We start from the raw sequence: 22,295 nt of genomic DNA, 5'->3' as shown, positions 1-22,295 counted from the left end.
TCTGTGTGTTTGTTCAAAGTTATCTATTAGTTATAATCATCATTATTATTATTTTTATTGGGCCATGGCAATGCCTTGTGGTGCTCAGGACTAACTATGTGCTTTTTGCTCACGGCTCATTCTTCTTGGGACTTGGGTGAGTGGGTGGTTCGAATTCTGGGAATGGAATTTGGGTTAGTCACATGCAAGGCAAAAATATGAAGCCCTATTCTAATTTTCTAGGCCTTATTCCAAGTATGTAAATCTAGGTTACCCCCAGTTTAAAGAAACAGTATGTGGAATTCAACTTTAAATAAAGAAATGGTTCTTTTGAGCAAATAAATGACAACAGTTTCTTGGATCACTTGTCCTATTGGCACACGTGTTTCACTATAACATGCAAATGAGGCTATTTTTCAAAAATTTTTCTTCTCTTTTCTGAACATAAAATAAGTGGAATTTTGAGAAATTTCCTTCCATGGATGTTTCCTTCTGCTATGATCAAGAAAACAGCAGAATAATATCATAGAATTATACAAGGGTCACTAAATAAATATTCCTCTTTTGAACCAGGCTACTGGATAGTTATGATGACAGGAACCACTTTTCAATTGCATTTAAAAGAAACAGCATTGACTGGTGACTGCTTTAAGAAAACTCACATGTTCTTCTCACCTCTAGCCATGCAACCACAGTGGGTCCATCCCACTGGGCAAAAGGTAAGCCCTTTCTTCGAGCTTCTTCTAGAAGTTCATGCCTAAATTACATAGTAGAGACAGTTAGACAGTGTGTAAAATTACTACTCAGTGAAAATATTTTAAAAACATCTCTTGCAAGCTTTTTAAAAATGTTTTAACCCTTACCCCCAACTCTCTTGCAAGCTTTTAATTAGATGATGTATATTAACAATTCTATCTTCTTTGGAATAAACATGAATAGCTCTTTAATAATACTAGAATTTACTAACACTAAAATAAAAAAGAATTTTCATCTAAAATAATTTTCCCCAACATTTAGTCACTAAGTCCAAACATTATGTGTTAAAGGAAACTGAATTTTATGGTCAGGAAATATATTATTCCTTTAATTAGAAAATGCCACACATATGCACATTCAACTGTGTGTATGCACATATATATACATATATATATGATTTCCCCCATCTGCTGTGTTCCTATGCCACATCATTTCAATGACTTTTTTAAAGACAGAAGATTAATTTCAGCATTTTATTTTGATTCAAATGATATGCTTTACTTCAGTATACTGCTAGTTCTAAGAAACTAAGAAATTAGATTTTTGCTACACAATTACTAGCCATTTGAAGAGAACACTGAGAAGAAATGATTTGATCATGACAGAGCAAGGAAAAGTGTGAAATTCAACAGAACACACGCTCATTTACAATCAGTGCTGTTGTGAATGCAAGTAAAAAGCTCAATGACAACAAATAATGGTTTAGGACAAAAAGACACCAAGAGCCAGATACCTACATTTATAAACATTGTCTATATTATTGAGTTTCCAGAACATCCATTTATAAAATCAATCTGAGAGTTTCATTATTGAAATAATATGATTTTCTATTGAAACCCTCTCCAAATACATGTCTTCATTGAAACTCAGATAACTATCTATATACCTTGTGAGAACTATATTAGAACTATGGGTCCAGAGCAATAGCACAGTAGCAAGGGTATTTGCTGGCATGCGACTGTCCCAGGTTAGGTCCCTGGCATCCCATATGGTCCCTCAAGCTTGCCAGGAATAACTTCGAAGTGCAGAATCATTGGTATGATATGATCTTTACATAGAGGTTTGACTAAAAATGTAGTTACTGCAATCGGCTACTGCTATATTTCGAACGTATATCTTTCATGATTATGAATCTAATATCTCTTAGGAATAAAATAGAAAAATAGTTAAATAAAACCACATATTAAATATTTTGTTATTTCCTATTATCATTCAATTAATTGATTACTATTGTAGGCTATAAGTTGCCAAAACCTTTAATAAAAATGTTTTTGTCTTTGAGTGGGTTTCTCCAATGTATATGGAAACTAGAGGTCATTGCCAGAGATACTAAACCCAATTCAGTGTTGGGGACATCAAGGACAAGGTTTGTGCTCAGGGACTGTATGACAGTGGTGATCAAACTAACGGCCTTGTACAAGCAAGCCATTTGCTCTAAGTCTTGGAGATACCTCCATATTTACTAAACATTCCCTTCAACAGAAAATCTTTTGGTATTTGTAATAGTTTTTCTCAATCAAAAATTAGCATAAATATAAGGCAAGGGTGCAAGAAATGAAATAACAGCTTCTATTTTGTTTTTGGGCCACACACAGAGGCGCTCAGGTTACTCCTGGCTCTGCACTCAGATATGACTCCTAGCAGGCTCAGGTGACCTTATGGGATGCCAGGGATCAAAACCAGGTCAGCCGTATGCAAGGCAAATGCACTACCCAATACTATCAATCTAGCCCCTGTAACAGCATCTTAAAAGATAAAAATGTGTGACCAAGTTTTACAAGGAATTTATCTGGCTCCTAGGAAGGAATAATTACATCATTGTCCTGAATCTAAGGGTTAAAGTATAGGAAGTACTTTCTCAAATGATTAGCTGTACCATCAGCCATTTCTTTGGGATTTCAAAGACATGGCTTCATTGTAAACCATTTTAATAGATTAGATTGACAGGTAAACTAAAGAAATTGGCTGAAGGTCTAAACAACCAACCAAATAAGAATCCCCAGTAGTTCTGGAGCTCCAATTTTGAGGTGAGACATATGGTTTCCAGAGTCAATAGAAAATGCAAACACATAAGCTTTCTGAAAACATGTTACAATATACCAATAGATGCTCAACTCAGTGATACACATTGAGTGTTGGGGATGAAAACAATATGGAAAGGGTTCACAACCACCTAGAATTTGCTGTCTTTACATAAACAGGGAAGGAGCTAGAGCTTCAAGCAGAAAAGTAAAAAAAAAAAAAAAAGGAGGACTGGAGCTGAAGAATAATGCATGGGCCATGGGCAAGAAAAAGTTCATCTTCTCCAAAGCTGAAGATCATTTCAAGTTGTCTTTGATATCTGTTAGAAAAAAGTGAACCCTTCCAGTTATACTAACAGTTAAGCTGTGTTAAGGGGAAGAAACAAATATATATTTATAATTAATTCTATCTATATTTAGTTAAATAGGCAATTATGCACTTAATACCCAGAAATCTCATAACCAGTTAGTGAAATACACAAATTATATACAAAGACCATTCTTGTTGTTTTGTTTTTGAACTACAATAAGCAATGAGCTGAGATTACTACAGGCTCTGTGCTCAGAGATCACTCCTGCTGGTGCTAGAGAATGCTCTGTGGTGCTGAGAAGCAAACATAATTCACTCATGAACAAGGAAAGCACCTTAACCAGTCCTAGCTTGATGCAGTTACATAATGTCCCCTTTTTGCTCTTATACCTTCAATCATTCCCTTTACATAAAGATGACATACTAAAGTTCTACAAGAATCATTGTCCCTTTTTCAGAGCTCTGAGTCAACTCTCCTTACCCTGCTACATAGACTTTTTTGAATTCTCTGGAGTCAGTTCCAAGACTGACTCAGGACCTCTGTACATTCCAGTTTTTTGTCTGGAATATTCTTCCTTGTATCTCAGTTTGAATAACTCTCTGACTTATTTGTATCTTTCCTCATTGTCTCCTTCTCTCTGAAAGTCACTTCCCTTCCCTTCCACAACCTCCACCGTTTATTATCCCCATTATTTGCTTTATTTCTTTTTTTTTTTACTTAACACCCATCTTTTGAACATAGATCACCAGTACTTATCAGTCTACCTCATTCCAAAAATTATAAGCCAATGTTTTCATGCATTCTGTTGAGTGATTCATTTGAAGCATCTAGAATAAGGTCAGGTATGAAGTTCCCAGTCAGTGGGTATGAACTATAATGTCAAATATATATATATATATATATATGCACTTATTGACATTATATATATATATATAAATGCTTCAGGTTTCTAGAAATTGTATCCCATAATGCAATTTGTTTTTCTCTTTCAAAGAATAAAATTTATTTTCATACTCAAATATTTTCATATTCAAATATTTGAATACTTTTTCAGAACGATTATTCATTGTAACATATCGATGACAGCTACTTGGTTTGGAATCACTGATGAAAATCTGGTTAGGAGTCAACCCAGTGAATTAAAATAATTCTAGTACAAGTTTGAAATAAATTCTACCATATAATTGAAAAAATCAATGTGTTACCTGACCCCTGAATATTTTTTCTTCTTTTTATTTTTTGTTTTGCTTAAATCACAAAGACTCATTGTAGTTTAGCTTTTTTTAAGTTTAAGCAATGATAATTAGTTAAGGGAGATCAATTCTAACAGATTTTTTGCAAAGCTAAATACCAAATAAAGGCCTTTGAGCTAATATAATCTAGAGAAAATAGCTAGAGAAGAAAAAGATGGATGACTTGCAGTTTTGTGTGCAATATTATATTAAATTCAAACTTATTTTTCCTTAACTTGAGGGCAATATTGATTATACCAAGTAATACACTGACATTCTCAAAACAAAACTGCATATTATTTTAGCCTCCTTTTGTTTTTGTAAATTAGGTTTCTGCCATGCTATAAGCAATGCATACTTACCTCTTTGCCTTATCTCTAAACTGTCTTGAGTTTTAAACATACCAAAAGCCCTTAGAGGCTTTGAGAAGGTGCAAAAGTATAGAGTGCCCACTTGCATAAATAAATTAAATGTGCATTCCAGAGGACCACCCCCAGCACCGCCTCTCATTGGCCAAGCACAGAACCATCACATCACTTCAACCTTGGTAGTGGTTTCTAGGAGCCTCTTATACATTGAAGACTAGTCTGGCCATAAGGTAAATACCTTCTACTTCCCTTTTTATTTTATTTTTTTCTATAGGGACTATACACAGCAGTTCTAAGAGGGGTGGAGAGTGAACACTTTCAGTAATCCTAGGCCTGATGACTAAGGCTTGGCACATCCATGTTCTGCCTTGCACAGCTATGCTAGAATCTTCGTGGTTTTGGAGGCCAGGAGGTACTGGAGATTGAACCAAGAGCCTAAAGCATGCCAGCTAAATAGATATCTGGCATGCCAGGAATGATCCTGGCATCTGAACAGCACCTGGTGTGTTTGAAACCAAACCACAAATAATTAAGTGTCAAATATCTTAGTACTATTGAAAAGTCCACTAGTGATCTGGTCCTGGCTATCCATAGATCTTCATCAATTCAATCACAATCAAAATATTTGCTGTTAGGCACAAAGCTCATTTATTTTTGTGTGTGTTTTAATTATATTTGGAAGTGTTTTTTCTTTTTTTTTACTTTTTTAAGAAAATAATAGTCCTTACTCTTCACAATTATATGCTAAAATATGCAACACTACAAAAGAAAAAAGGCATGGTTTTTATTTGCTTTTAAATAATACTCTGGGTCTGCATTCTAGCTAGAGCAAGGTTAGAGTCATTTATCTAATAAGGGTCAAATAGCTGGATTTGGTGTTATTTCAATTCAATTGTTTTAGGGTAACTGTAAAACAAAATAATGCTCTAGTTTTTAAAAAAAAAATAAATCTCTAGGGGTTATCTATTTGCTGAAGCTCAGGGTACATTTTTTTGGTTTGTTTTTGGTTTTTGGGCCACACCCAGTGACGCTCAGGGGTTACTCCTGGCTATGCACTCAGATATTGCTCCTGGCTTGGGAACCATATGGGACGCCGGGGGATCTAACCACGTTCCGTCCTAGGCTAGTGCGGGCAAGGCAGACAGACACCTTACCACTTGCGCCACTGCTCCGGTCCCAGGGTACATACGTTTTAATAGAACTAGAAGATAAATATTAGATAAGAGCTAAAAATATAAGTCAAAATCATTTGAGTAATAGAATTATCTTCTTAGCAATTTAGAACAGAGCATCTGAAATTTTCTTGCAGACTGAATAACTGTAAATTTAATTAGGTGTGTACTACTATTAAATGTAAAATATTTGTAATCTACTAAAATTCAAATCAAAAGGGCAAATGAGTTATCATCTCAGATTTCAACTAGATTAGTGGCTAATTATGTGACAAAAAGATATTTATCTCAAAGTCCTATATGGTCCCCAAGTCAGGAGTAACCCCTGAGCATCACTAGGTGTGGCCCCAAACCCAAAACAAACAAACAAAAATATTTATACTTTTGGATAAATATTACGAAACTTAAATATTTGAAAATGATTTGCAGTATGGTCAGCAAGTGTGAAAAATATGGTATTTAATATTTGAACATGTATAGCTGAAATGTATCTTATTTCACATAATTACTTTAAATGAAAATATATAACAAATCCTAATTAGTTGCTTCAGAATATTGATTAGATAAATATACATGTTATACTCCATAAAATCAAGAGTTTCAATATAAGACTAAAGAGTCTGACTTGATTTTAAAAGTAAAGAAGACTGATTTTGCCTGTGTGCAAGTTCAAGTGTTGTATGTTTGTTTATCCAACTATGGCACATTTCACATACAGTGCATCTATTATGTATAGAAGTAGTGTTCTACTTAGATTTCATAAGCAATTTCTAAGCTATTTAGAAAATAAATAACTATATTACATTAAAGTAAAAGTTGAATTTTAACATTTTAAAGGAAAAATGAATTGACCTTTATAGAAAAATATATAAATAATTCATAAATAAATATATATAATGAGATGTGATTTACCGAATTGCCTTCCTTATATTAGTTTGAATTCAATCACTTTTGCAACCATTTAAGAGTAAAAACAGACATGTTAAAGTGATAAAACAGCACAATTGTCCCTACTATTATTGGAAACTTGAGTATCTGTATTCCTTTCAATTAGACAAACTTTTCAAAGCACTTTTACTTTTTTTCAAAACATACTTTTCAAAAAAACTGCAATCTCTTTTCCCAAGTCACTTCCTAGTGGTACATTAGGGTTTCTAAGAAGAAACATTAGTAATACCTAGGGTATTGAATACCATTAGGCTAATTTATTGACCAGTTCATCTAAATTTGAGTCAGTCCTCTTTAATTCAGATTAAAGATTCAGATTAAATTCAAATTTAAGTTGTAATGCCCATGCCATTTTAGAAATTTTCTCAGACTCTTGTAAGAATGAAGAATCTGATAGAATTTCAGAGAATATGAGCCATTTACTAAAGGATGAGCAGGAAACAAGTGGTAAAGTTAAATCTTTAATTCTTGGATTCTGATTCCTAAATTTTGATTCTTTCTATTTCAGACTTTCCCGTATTTTCTCCTGAGATTGCAGCCTCATGTTGAAAGGACTAAGGAAATTATTTTGAGGTTTTAAAATGTTCAGTTCCAGAAGCAAGAAAATATGTTAGAGAATTTAGTAATTTCTTAGAATCTTTATGACAACTCATTATTTTCAAGGTCTATTCTATTTGTTTTTTCCCCACCCCAGATATATTCTATTTGTAAAATAGATTCTTAGGATCTATTATGACAACTTATTGCTTTTCATTGTGTCATTGAAAAAGGAATTGATGAGTAAAGTTTTATTTTCTAGCATTATTTTCCTTGGAAAACATTTTTAAAAAGTCACTAAAAACCTAAATATTTTAAGAATAAAATAAAATCTTCATTCTAATTTAGCTCAAAAAAGCAGGTTTGAAAACTTGAAAATTGCGATTTCATTACTTGAGATTTTCATAACTTTAGGGGGAAAAAAACCACACATGCAGAAAAAGGATGAACATAGAAAGCAGAAGACAGCCCAAAACAAATATTGACTTTAGAATCCATACTTAAAAGACCCAACACACTCTTAGCCCCAACATTGAATCCTGTCCATTTAGTGTCATTCAGGTCATTGATAACTGTGTCTCTTGAATAGAGATAGTGCTGGCAGAAAACTGCAACACAACAGGAAATCCAGAGGCAGATTCAATTAAATATGTGATCAAAAATGCCAATATGACCTTATCCTATTTCTTATGTCTCCTGAGTGCCACACTAATTTCTCAAGAGTAATTTGAAAATGAGAGGGGTAATGCAGTCAGATAACTTACTGAATGTGTAAAAAAAATGCTTGAAAGACAACAAAGTAACTTTGAATGTGAACATTTCTCTGAACCAATGGTTCCTTTAATTGGGTGGAAAGAAAGGAATGTTCTTCCGGGTTTTCATTTTTGGTTGGAGGCAGCGCAGCTTGTGTGCCAACTGAAAAGAGAAATCGTGAAGAGAAAACCAAAAAATAAAAAAAGAGAGGATGGTGCTGAAAAGAAACATACTCAGCAGCCACTGTGATTCCACTTACCCAGATGTGCTTTTCATGAGATGGAGAAGGATGGATGGAAAAGAAAAGCACAGACATGTTAATGGATACATCTCAATTCAAAGAAAGGCATGGAATATTACAAGAGCATTATTTCAGATGTGTGGAAGTTCAGATATGAGAAGAACATGGTGCCTTTTATTTATTTATTATTTATTTTTTAGTTGCACCATGACATGCATACTCACTGTGTCCAAAAGCATGACCAGGCCGAGGACAGGTTTACCAGTTGAATAGCAAGTCTATTTCTTGAAAATGAGCCACTCTGAAACATGCATGGACACATTTACCCAGCTTCTCCAATACCACAGGAGGAGGTAAAGAGTCCCTATCAGGAATATTTATTTAATACCAAACCATTTCTAGGTTAATTTACAAATAGAAGCTTTGGAATAGCATTCAGAATATCAAACACAGTTATAAGCCTTCTGGGAGTGACCAACTTTAAAGAGACAGCAATTTCAAAAACTCGTTATCCAGATTCTATTTCTCATTGATTGTTAAACTAAAATGACTAGTGCCTAGTCTTCAAATTTTTTTACTATAATCTGACTATAATAAGTTACTAAATAATTTTGTAAACTATGGGTCTAAACTTTTATAATTTTAATAAATATCATAATAATGAGTATTATTTCAGGGGTTTGTTTTCAGAGTCACTCAACTGGCAATGATCAGGGGCTATTCATGGCTCAGCACTCAGGAATTACTTCTGGCAGTGCTCAGGGGACCATATGAAATGCCAAAGATCAAACCTAAGTTGGTCACATTCAAGGCAGGGGCTCTCTCTACTTGCTGTCCTTCTGTCCAATGCCCTGATTATTGTTTTTGTACATATATATTCATCCTGTGAAAGGGCATGTGAAGAGCTGAACATCTGAAAGGGCCAATGAGTCTCATTGCTTTTATCTCCTTGCTATTATCTTCCCTCTCTATTTCAGTTAGTAAAAAAAAATGTTCAATTTGTGCCAAATTAGTCTCTTTCAATAGAAGTATTTAGTTATTTGGAAAAATGTTTATGATTATTATTCACAGGAAGATATTAACTATATTAGCTCATGAAAATTATTGGGAATTTCAACAAAACCTACTGACTTTAGTGTAGGTTTTCAAGTAACCTACTCACTCCTCACTCCATGGGTATAGTAGAGATTCTGGAAAAATATGGAATTGAAATAATCCAACAAAAATCCATGTTTTGTTTGTTACACAGCATAATAGAATTCCTTTATAACTAAAAATAAAACTTACTGCAAATCATAAAGCATATTTAATTCAACAAAATAAGAAGCAAGAATGACTATCTCAGAAATCTAGGAAGTAAGTTTCCTTTTGGATAGTGTCATCTTTAAAAAGAAAAGTTGATAAGCCGTGGAACACTCTGCATATGCCTCCTCACTGCATTCATTCAGAGAAACCAGGTATTATTTAGTATAAGGAAATTACAAAGCCTTCATTTTGGATCAACTTGTGGCACACCTCTCAAAACTTTCACCAAATAATATAACTTTTCGTGCAAATTGTCATCACATTGTCCTAAGATGTTTAAGGCATTTTTTTCATCATGCATGCAATGAAAAGAAAGTTAATACCCCAAAGCAATCACATTTTAAGATGATTTTCCTGTCAGCATATCTCTGGATCATTTTCACAAGTTCTAAAAAAAGGGGGCAATTTCTGAGTTTTCCAGAAAATTCTAAAAGTATTTGGGGCCAGTTATGACTATAAACAAAATCATCTCTCTCAATCTATCCACTATCTAGAAATTTCTTTTCAATAAAAAAATTGATTGAGTAATGCTATAGCAATAATACTCCCCTCACCCCTATTTTTAAAAGTTTAAGTGGCTAATAAAATGATCTATCATATCTAAAACATAAGGTAGAATTGATACTATAAAAATAACAGAGAAATCAAATATAAGGTATGCTTAAAATAGTATTTAAGGTTCATTTACAATTTATATTTCTGGGAGCCGGAGAGATAGCACAGCAGTAGGGCGTTAGTCTTGAGTGCAGCCAACCCAGGACCAATGCTGGTTCAAATCCCGGCATTCCATATGGTCCCCTGTGCCTGCCAGGAGCGATTTCTGAGCACAAGCCAGGAGTAACGCTTGAGTGCCGCTGGGTGTGGCCCAAAACTCAAAAAAAACAAAAAAACAAAAAAAAAAACAAAAAAAAAAACACCCCTCAAAAACCCCAAAAACAGTTTATATTTTTGTAAGTTGTTTTATTACACAAGTTTTAATGAACTTTTTCCTCTACTTCTATAATTTAAAAGTAATTAAATTTAAAATATATTTTCTGCACAGGTGAAGTAGATGACTAAAATATTTTTGTGGTCATATAATATAGTTCATATCAAAGATAATATGTAGTTCAAAAATTTTCATATGAGTAAAATAGTTTATCTTCTTAAAATTGACTTATCCAATGAGCAGTTGTTTACAGTAGACATTTAATTTTGATCTTTCTTTACTCCAAACTATATGGGTTATAATATAATAATCGTTCAAAAAAGGTTACTGGGTTAAATTTATTGTCCATAATAGGCAAATAAATTATTTTAATTTCTATAGCATCTAAGTAAATAATAAATTATATTGTAAATAAGAAACAATTCAGTTATTGACATCATGTTTCCCTTGAAAATATTAGTATAAATACAGACATCACTTAAGATGCCCACGCACAGTCAGTTGACTCACTTTATTCTACAAATCCCACAAGTGAATAGTTTCTCTGGTCAATAAAGTAGGCAACTGTGTATGTAAAGCTTCATAAGCAGTATATAGCTGTTTCTTGCATTTTAGTTTAAAGTTAGAAATTTTAGAAATATTTGAGTTTTTAAAATTTATTTATTTATTTATTTATTTATTTATTTATTCATGTTTGCTTGGAGGCTATTCCTTGCTTCTGCAGGCAAAGCTGATAATCATTTCAGCTCTGCAAATCATCTCCCTAACCCTTTACAACATTTTTTACACTTAGATCAGAAAGTGAATGGTTAATAACTGGAGTGTGGCTGTATGGAATAAAAAAGAACTTATTAAAATACATAAGATGTGAGAATTTAAAAATGCTGCTGGCCAAAAACATAGAAGAGAGAAATTTTTGAATGGATAATACCAAATGGTAAATCAGCATGGCATGACTAAGAAAAGGGAAAACGGATGATTTGAAGAAAGAAAAGAATAGACCTGTTTGTACTATAATTGATGAAGGCAAGTGCACATACATTTTTAGGGAAGCAAATAACATTTTTTTAGCTCCTCTAAAAGAGCTGAAGATTTGATGTGAGTAAAGGTTTTAGGAATAGAAAAAAAAATCAATCAGAGGAAAATATTGTTTAGTGTTGAATTCTTAAATGAAGGTGATGCAAATTTTCTTGCTGTCTTTTTTTTTTTTTTTACCAGCCACCCCCAAATATCAAATGTAGCTCTGGAGAAAGAATGCTCAATGGTGACTGTTGGGATGATATTTGGAAATAACCAAATGGAAGTTGAGAAGTTAAATTTAGAAATATTTGAGCATGCTTAAATGAAGAATTCAGACAGTAAACTAAATTGGAAGGAAGTGAGGACAGAAATTAGTTCATATGATAAAAATGATAGAAGTTTTTAAAAGATGATATTGGAATAAGTTGATAAGGCATACTAAAAAGATAATGGTTAAGAAGCAAAGATATGCTTGAATTTATTTTTCTATTAAATAAGGATCATCTAGAAGTAACGCTGTTCAGAATTCAATTCTGGCATGTGTATAGCCAGAAATTAAACAGAAACCCGAAGTGGAATTCAAGGAATTTGAAGGGTGAATAACAAACAGGCAATCTGCACTTCAGGGGTATGGGCAGGGTTGCTAATATGGAAAGACAGATGGTAGGATACTGATTAATAAACAGCAAGCACATTTCTAGTGGACCTTACAAATGAGAGAAAATTTTTCAAAAGTTTCAGATTTGCTTCTTAAGATAGAAAAAAATGAGACTAGATGAAGATTTTCAGAAAATCAAAATTGAGCTTTCATATGACCCAGCAATACCTATCTTGGGTATCTATCCCCAGGAAAGAAATACACTAATCCAAAAGACTGTATGCACACCGTTATGCACTGCAGCACTTAGTACAATAACTTAGACTTGGAATTAACATAGAAGCCCAACATCAGAATATCATGAATATGTGAATCAAGAGAAACAAACTTTAACAATCTAAACTCAAAACAGGCCTGTTCTACTGGCAGGCTAGAGGGTAGGATGTGGTATGAAATTTACTCTGGGAACATTAATGGAGGGAGGTCGACACTGGCGATTGGATTGGCCATGATTCATTGTATGCCTGAAACCCAATGACAAAGGACTTTGATAAATCACAATGGTTTCAATCAAATCAAATCAAATTAAAAAAAAAAACACAAAAATAGGGAGCCAGAGAGATAGCACAGCGGTAGGACATTTGCCTTGCACGCAGCAGATCCAGAACAAATGGTGGTTCAAATCCCAGCATCTAATACTGTCCCCAGTGCCTGCCAGGAGCGATTTCTGATCACAGAGCCAAGATTAACCCCTGAGTGCTGCTGGGTGTGACCCAAAAACCAAAACAAATTTTTTCATTATTCTTTAGTTGCAAACAAGCAATGTAATGTAAATTATTTTATGTCAGCTAAGGGGACATAGGTGGGTATGGGAAGGGTGTGAATTTAGGGAAATTTACACTGATGGTAGGATTGGTGTTGGCAAATGAAATAGTAGAAACAAATGCATTATGAAAAACTATGTAAATCATGGCATTGAAATAAAGTAATACTTTTTATTTTAAAGATTAAAAAATATACCAATCTAGGGGATGGAGCAATAGTATAGTGGATAGGGCATTTGCCTTGCTTATGTCTAACCCAGGTTAGACATATAGAATTCCATATATTCCCCTGTGTCTACTAGGAGTGATTCTTAAATATAGAGTCAGGAATAACTTGGTGTACCACCAGGCATGACCCCCAGACAAATGCCAACCAACAAAATCATGACAGTAAAATCTTTTAAAAACTTTGTTGCTCATTTACCCATACTCAATTAAGCATAAAATGTAAAATTTGACTATGTAAAATAGAAAATTAAGATATTTAAGAATACATTCATATGGGGCTGGTGCAGTGGCGCTAGAGGTAAGGTGTCTGCCTTGCAAGCACTAGCCAAGGAAGGGCCATGGCTCGATCCCCCAACGTCCCATATGATTCCCCAAGCTACGGGCAATTTCTGAGCATTGAGCCAGAAGAAAGCCCTGAGAGCAGCTGGGTGTGACCCAAAAACCAAAATATAAAAAAAGAATGCATTCATACACAAGAATGAAATAATACATAGGTGAAATTGCATTTTTATTTTAGGATGAAAAACATTTTAGGATAAAAAAATTCTTTTTATTCCTGACAATGTAGATAAAAAAATGACCTTCTAGAAACATGGAAATAGAGCGGCTTTATGAATATTTTGAAGTATCTCAAGGGAAAAGCTACTCTGAAAACGTTCTGAAACATTCTTGATATAGATCCTATATTTTTGAGATTTTTTTTTACAGATTTATTTAGTTATCAAATTTAAATGCACCATAAGGTTTACCTTAAATTAGTAAAAGAAATTTAAAAGTCACTGACTTTGCTCCAATGGCATGAACATTAGACTAATTCAAGCACATTTTTAAATTTAAGATACAGTGAATTGTGATATTATATTCCTATACTAAAATTATGAAACTATATGTAGCTCTCTGTATCAGAAACAGGTAGTTTTACCATACAGTTATATCTTTTAGGGGGAGGTTTACCTAGCAGTACAAAGACTACTCTTGATGCTTTCTTGGGCATCATGGAGTGGGGGTTACATTGAGCAGGGTTTAGGGGACCCTGCTGTACTGTAAATAAATCTAGCTTCTTGCACATGAAGTAAACATATAACACTAGGGCTCTCTCCTCTGTCTTAGTTATATCTTGAACTTTGAAATAACTTCTCTCTCTCTTTCTTTTTTTTTTAACCTGTTTTTGTATTTGGGCTATGCCCAGCAGTGCCCAGGACTACTTAAACTTGGTTTTCAGGGATCACTCCTGGTGAATAAGGAGACTATATAGAGTTCCAGGGATCATACTTCAGGTGGGCTGCATGTACCCTTTAGTATTGCTTTTGGACCCCAGTAAGATACTTAGTTTGAATATTGATACAAACTTAGGTACAATTTTGTTTGTTTATATCTATTCTCTTGTGCAGAAGTCTGCTGCTTCCTTTTCTGAATGTAATTCTTGACTGACTACTTAAAATTAGGTGCGTATTCAAGATTCAGCTGAAATATCAAACCACTTCTCTTCAATTTGTGGTCTTACTCTGACATAGAATCGAGATCCTATATAATAAGTAGAAAACTAAGCTGATATATGTTCTGTTGCATGCCACAGCACCTGTAAAGCAACATTTCTTTATCTATAAAAAGAAATAGTTTCGGGCCGGGCGGTGGCGCTGGAGGTAAGGTGCCTGCCTTACCTGCGCTAGCCTAGGACGGACCGCGGTTCGATCCCCCGGCGTCCCATATGGTCCCCCAAGCCAGGAGCGACTTCTGAGCGCATAGCCAGGAGTAACCCCTGAGCGTCACCGGGTGTGGCCCAAAAACCAAAAAAAAAAAAAAAAAAAAAAAAAAGAAATAGTTTCTAACCCTGACTCCATGACCATATAAAAATTAAAATACATGGGCCCGGAGAGATAGCACAGCGGCGTTTGCCTTGCAAGCAGCCGATCCATGACCAAAGGTGGTTGGTTCAAATCCCGGTGTCCCATATGGTCCTCCATGCCTCCCAGAAGCTATTTCTGAGCAGACAGCCAGGAGTAACCCCTGAGCACCGCCGGGTGTGGCCCCCCCCCAAATTAAAATACATAGTTCAGATAAAGTAGGTCAAATAGTACTTAACATACTCAAGAGCTATGTGTAGTTACTTAATAAGCATTACATAGAAAATATCATTATAATATAAAAATAAAGAGAAAAATTGAACAAAACATGATGCAAGGAGATAAAAGTAATAATCAAGAAGGAAATATTAATATATTGATACTGTGCAGAGTTAGAGAGATAAAATTAGTGGGATAAATAGGAAACATAAATATCAGCATTTATAGGCTATGTGAAAATGTATCGAATTTGTCTTAAGGAATTATTGGGTGGATGTAGGCAAGTTTAAAATATTATTTAGTTAGATATATTTAAAGTATAAAGACTATATAACAGAAAGGCCAGACTATATGTGAGACTATTTTAATGTGATGATATGGAGAGGAAAGAAATCAAATCAACTCACTTGCAAGGTGTTTTTTTTTTTTTTTAAATATGTTTTTGGACACACCTAGCGGTGCTCAGGGGTTACTCCTGGCTCTGTGCTCAGAAATCGCCCATGGCAGGCACAGGGGACCATATGGGATGCCGGGATTTAAACACCATCCATCCTAGGTCGGCTGCATGCAAGGCAAATGCCCTATTGCTGTGCTATCACTCCGGCCCCTCACTTTCAAGGTTTAAAAGAAAAAGTATATGGAATAATGAATACTCAGCTGTGCAGAGAGAGACTGAGAATAGAATGAAGAAGTTTTGGATTGGGTACCTGAGAAATCAGTCAAAATTTCAGTTCTTTTCTTTTGTAACCCAGTTTGTTCCATTTAGCTTCTATTTATATTCAGAAAGTATATATTGAATAAGTATAATACTCCAAGCATTGTAATATTTAAAAACAAGCGAAACCATACAGATTTCTAAGTCCAGTTATTTTGATTTCAGACAGAATAATAAAATCCATGGCAGAGAAAAGGTAAAGGGAATGTGGTCCAATGACTCTGATGATATTAAAATCCTCTCACTTTGATGTATTTTGGCAAATTTATATTGGATTAGACTAGTGCTTCTCAAATAGTGGGGTGCACACAATGCTCCGTAAATGGGATGCGTTTGACCTCAGCAAACATTGTCATAACAAGCTAAGCCCCTTGTTTATGTCTCTGTATGTTTTTGGAGCTGAGAGTTGCTGTGTCCTGCTTCAAACTCCACTTTGAAAAGCTATGCATTGCAAAACGTGCTCATTGTAGCCATTAATCCAGACATCACATTTGATTAAAATATCAGCTCAAATTATTTTATATATTTTTGTTTTGCAGGTTAAAGTTTTTTATAAATAAAGATATTATTTACAGTCATGCGGGGGTGTGAAAAATGTTTTCTTCTTGGGGGGGGCATGACAGAAAATAATTGAGAAGCACTGGACTAGACCATGAGAAGCAGCTCCTTGACAGGCAGTGATTCTTACTTGAGCTACAATTGTTAAGTGCACACAGGTAGGCTCAGTGCAAAATGATCTGGAGTGAACACTGATGCAAGATCTTGTCATTATTCTGAAAAGAACATGCCTAGTTGTCACTTTTCTTGGCAACAGCTACATCTGCACTTTTGTGGCCAACACTTTATTTACAAATGATTTCAAACATGTTGTAGAGATGGTTCTGTCACTTTTCTTATTGGTCACGCATCTATGAAAATATGCTGGATTAAATAGACCTACATTATGTAATGAAATACAGCACTTTAATTTTGGCTATATGTAGAATTCTAGTCTTCTGAAAAAAAATTTTGGGTTATAATTTAAATGTGAAAAATCTTAAAGGATATATATATATGCTACATGTATCAATTTTATATTATATCATAAATATTCTTCATGCATACTCAATAAATTTAGTAATAAAATGGACTGATGACGTACATAAAGACTTTTATAAAATTTTACCTGTTAAGATTCAAATCCCACGGTAAATTTGTTTCTTAAACACAATTATTTATCTAAAAATCTTACTCTTCCTTTCACAAATGTGTTAACCTTTTCTAAATCAATTGTGAAAGTTCTGAATGAACATCCTTTTTTATACTTAAATGTCCTCAATTTATTTCTTCAGGCCCTTTGATTTCAATGGCTTCATACATTCTAAATCTACAGTAATGTTCTAATTCCAATCAATTATGCAAGAATTACTACAAATGAATGAGCATCAGATAGTTAATTCAGGGAATAAGTACTGAGTATAGGTGCTTGCTTTGCATGTGACTCTCTATTGATGTTGGCATCACAAAAGGTTCTTTGAGTACCACCAAGAGTAATCCCTGAACATATAGTCATGAGCAAGCACTGAAGAGCAACATGTGTGGTGCAAATCACCCACTATCATAAATAATGAATATAAAACTAAATAAAATTGTTTTCTATATTCAACATACGATATTTTCTTTCATATCATGCCTGAAAACATTTGAGATAATTGTTAAAAACTAGGCTATTTATTTTGATTATAAAAAAACCCTCTTTCCTATTAGTCATATTATAATCTAATAAATACTTTACATACATTTTGGAAATAGAAAGGGAGTTTACCTTTAAGTTTGTAATCACTTTTAAATAGGGATATTTGGGGACTTTCAGATTGTGGCACTTTCTCATTTTATTCAAAATCTTAGAAAAGAGATACAAACCTCTTAAAGTGTTTAGGTATAATAATTTTTTCTAGGTATAGTTTTTCACAATCTTCTTGAAGAAAGGAAACATATTATTCAAATATCCAAGTTAAATGGGTGAAAGTTATTGCACATTCCATTCATCCAGGATGATATGGATTTATTTAGAAATGTCCACATAATATTTAGTTTGAATTTTTTTTGTTTTGTTTTTTGGGCCACACCCGGTGGTGTTCAGGGGTTACTCCTGGCTATCTGCTCAGAAATAGCTCCTGGCAGGCACGGGGGTCCATATGGGACACCGGGATTCGAACCAACCACCTTAGGTCCTGGATCGGCTGCTTGCAAGGCAAACACCGCTGTGCTATCTCTCCGGGCCCCAAGTTTGAATTTCTTTTTATTAACTTTTTTTGTGTTTCTTTGTTTGTTTTTTGGGTCACACCCGGCGGTGCTCAGAGGTTACTCCTGGCTGTCTGCTTAGAAATAGCTCCTGGCAGGCACGGGGGACCATGTGGGACACCGGGTTCGAACCAATCACCTTTGGTCCTGAATTGGCTGCTTACAAGGCAAATGCCGCTGTGCTATCTCTCCGGGCCCTCTTTTTATTAACTTTTGGTTTTCTATTTACATGTGAAAAATGACTCTCCTCAGTAGAAAACATGGAGTTTACAGTTTACAATACACATTAGTATTGTTGAACTACATAAAATATATTAACATTGTAAAGACTATACTTTCAGGGATCATTTCTATAGTATGTGACTAGAGAAGTTTTTCTGATCCTGTAGAGCACCCAAAGTTATGAGGAGGAGCCAGAGCGTCCTCTCCTGAGTGTGAAGCCAGCACTAGGTATCACTTCTGTGACAGCCTCTTGCCACTGATGAGCGTTCTTCCCTTCCTTTGGAAGGGATAGAGGAAAAAAACCCAAAAAAACAAAAACACATTGTATCAATAGCCCATAACAGCAACTCAAATCCTTCTGTGCTTGATGTTTGCCTTAAAATAAACCAAATTTATCTTTCATTTATTTACTTACGAATATATATACATATATACATGCATCTTTGCATCTCTCACATATTTAATTTACTTCTCCTTATATTTCTTCACATATTTCAATGTAATTTTGCTTTAGATATCCTTTGGATAATGTTATTTTTTTATGTTCTGGGCTCTTTGTCCGTTTGCTTTTATTTTCGGTTGTCTATGTGTAAGGTAAGCACTTTACCCACTATACATCTCTTTGGCCCCTACTCAGGAAATTTTATGATTGTACAGGATCAGAGGTAGACAAGCTAGCCATGATTAGCTGGTAAGGTAACAATTGACTCAGTGCAAGAAGAAAACATAGGCTTCTGGAGTGTTAGATAAACAACTGAGACACATTTTCCTAGAGAATTATTGAGAACACTAAATTTCCATGATTTTCAATAGACTTTTTAATAGATTAACCTAGGTTGGTCATCTAAAACTGCTACCCAGTAGTTAGCACTAAATTATTACTAGGACTAATTGATGGAATATAAATAGTGGTTTCATATGCAGCCAATCAAATCTTTTTGCCTAAATACTTAAACAGTAGAATGGAGGGTGGGAGGAACAAAGTGATAGTACAGTTGCCTTTCATCCAACTGACCGGAGTTTGATCTGTGACATCCCACATGGTCCCTCAAGCTCGCCAGAAGTAAACCCTGAGCATCATTGGGTGTGCCCAAAACCTAAATAAGTCAGACACCTTATATTTTGAATAAATAAGTTAGAATGGGCTAAAATAGAAAATAGACTTGATAACAAGTTTGAAAAATAACACATAATGTCAGCTATTCATACAATTTCTGAAATAACTCTTATATTACCTATGATGGGCTCCTTTTTGCTTTATTGAGCCAGATTCAGTTCCTAGAATGTGCTTGCATAATCTATTTTTGTGAGGCAAGCAAAGTCATTTACAATGTATCTATAGTATTACTTGAATAAAAAATCAGGTTGAAGCTCTAGGACATTTCAAAACTTAACCCTGGGGATGTAGCTCATTAAAAAATTTAAATTCTTCCAGAGACTTGATAAATATATACTAACTAAAAAATATTGTGAAATTTCTATGATAACTTTAAGAATGGTTTCAGTGATATTTATTCAACTTAGATATGTAAACTCTGAATCTATCAAATGTCCAAAACTGGAAGTGTGGTCTCAGTACACATTCAAGATTATGCACTGAAAGACACCCTGAGAATTGCAATGGAAATCAATTAACTAAATCCATAGAACTTGACTTTTGTGGCTTTAAAGTTATAATACAAAGGCTCATTAACTGCGAGGCAGCCAAATTTCAAGGAGAAAGTTGCTTCTCTGGAGAAGCAGTGAAAGTTGATTTAGAATGTTACTTTAATATTAATGATGTTGAAAATTTGATTTCAAATATGAATTCCATAACCAGTTAGCAGTGGGTATAAAATTCCATAACCAGTTAGCAGTGAATATAAAATTCATCTTGGATTAATTCAGAAATGCATAAAAATACATCTTAATTTATTGTTACTAATGAGTGAATGATAAATTAGTCTGTATATTCACATTCACATAGTATATTTTAATTTAAATCTCAAAATAAAAATCATTTCAACAACCTCTGTTTTAATAAAAATACTATTAAAATATTTTAATAAAAATGACTATATGGGAAGAACTCATTAGCAGATACAACCAATATAAAGCTTTAGTTATCTAAGTTTCTAGAAAGAAATAATCACCTATTTAGTATTCTTTCCATTTTAATATGTTTACTGACTACCAAAGACTATCATACTAGAAGATATATTACTTATGCAAAAGACAACTTCTGCTTTCAATGCCACAATTCTCTGTAAATATCAAATATTTACAAACATGATTGAATATAGAAGTGAATATCCTGCACATAAATACATGTAAGAATTTAAGCAGAAGTATTCTTTAAAATGTAAAGTAAAAATAAAACAAATTGAATAATATATAGCTCCAAAGATAAAAGAAAAATATCAGAGTAATGATAGCAAAAATATCAAAGGGAAAATATAAATTTTCATAAATTATGTATTATGTACAAAAGAATATTAACTTGGAAACACAACTAAGAGTAAAACAATAAACAACTAAGAGTAAAGTGTAAACCAGCAAAAATCTAAAGAAATATATTTATAACAAATAATGCTATACTTGGGGAATATTCAATTCAAGTGTAATATTTATCTTCGTATCTCTTAGAATTCAGAGAGTTTGAAACTCACCCTGTCATTATATTTATAAATAGTGATAGGGAAAATTGGCAGTTATATATCTTAATAGAAAAATAATTCAGATAGAGGCCAGAGAGATAGTGCAACGGTAGGGCATTTGCATTTGCCTTGCACGTGGCCAACGCAGGACAGATGGTTGTTCGAATTCCAGCATCACACATGGTCCCCATTGCCTGCAAGGAGCAATTTTTGAGTGCAGAGCCAGGAGTAATCCCTGAGCACTGCTGGGTGTGACCCCCCCAAAAAAAAGAAAAAGGGAAAAAAAAGAATTCAGAAAATGATGCATATTAATATAAATGCATTTAATATTGATATTTTAAGAACTCTTTTAGGAAAAGATGCTGATGAAATAAAATTTCACGCTCTTCCCTGTAAATAAATTCATAGTATTTGATTCTAAAGTAACATTGATATATTATTTCCAATACTGCTATTTTAAGGAAACAAGGAGGTTACATATATGAATAGACACCTTTGGTTAGCCAAATTTTCATGTGCCAATTAGTTTATCTAATTTACAGGACCAGATTTAGAAATGCTCCCTCTTTTTCATATACCTAAGTCATATAGAAACAAGTCTGTAAATGTTTCAGTTGACATTTTGATTTCTAAAGATTTGCTCCTTTTCTTACTATTAAAGATAAATGATTCCATGACCACATTCTAAAATATAAATTTTAAAATCCACAGAAGTAGAAAGCATAAGAGATATGCTTTCCTGTCTAGACTTTATACAAAAGTGGGGAAAACAAAGAACATTCAGAAATTGAGGCTTTTGATGTATCTAATGATGTAAATTCATTGTGTCTTTTGTTTGTTTTTGTTTGGGCTTTGGATTATATCTGGATATGCTCAGCATTTACTCCTGTTTCTGTACTCAGGGATCACTCCCGGTCGGGTTCAGGAGACCATAGGACATGTGGGGAATAGAAAGAGGTTGACCGTGTGCAAAGCAAGAGCCTTACTTAACTACTATACTATCTCTCAAGTTCTTAAGGTTTTCTTTTCTAATCTTTTATTACCTTCTATTACAATGTCCAGTTAATTTTTGTAGTTGTATGAATCTTTGGCTTTTCTGAGCAAACTAATTTAGATTTTTATCTAAATATTGGCAAGGGAGAGTTATGGAGAATA

At 33.9% G+C, this 22,295-nt stretch overlaps 1 protein-coding gene and 1 non-coding gene across 6 annotated transcripts in view; one reads left to right on the top strand and one right to left on the bottom strand.

Moving 5' to 3' along the window:
• PPFIA2 (PTPRF interacting protein alpha 2) overlaps window positions 1-22,295 on the bottom strand; it is a 452,934-nt gene that overhangs the window by 24,472 nt on the left and 406,167 nt on the right. For all 5 annotated transcript variants that reach the window (XM_049783353.1, XM_049783355.1, XM_049783354.1 and 2 more), the window contains one exon: window positions 655-736. In XM_049783353.1, coding sequence (XP_049639310.1) covers window positions 655-736 — 82 coding nt within the window. The remainder of the gene's footprint in view (window positions 1-654; window positions 737-22,295) is intronic.
• LOC126023360 (small nucleolar RNA U3) lies at window positions 18,608-18,817 on the top strand. Its single transcript, XR_007500504.1, has one exon. It is a non-coding gene; the product is annotated as a small nucleolar RNA U3 (small nucleolar RNA).

Source organism: Suncus etruscus, chromosome 11, assembly GCF_024139225.1.
Source record: "Suncus etruscus isolate mSunEtr1 chromosome 11, mSunEtr1.pri.cur, whole genome shotgun sequence".
Classification (NCBI taxonomy): Eukaryota; Metazoa; Chordata; class Mammalia; order Eulipotyphla; family Soricidae; genus Suncus; species Suncus etruscus.
The sequence above is the reverse complement of the archived record's forward strand: the minus strand, read 5'-3'. Positions and strand labels throughout refer to the sequence as shown.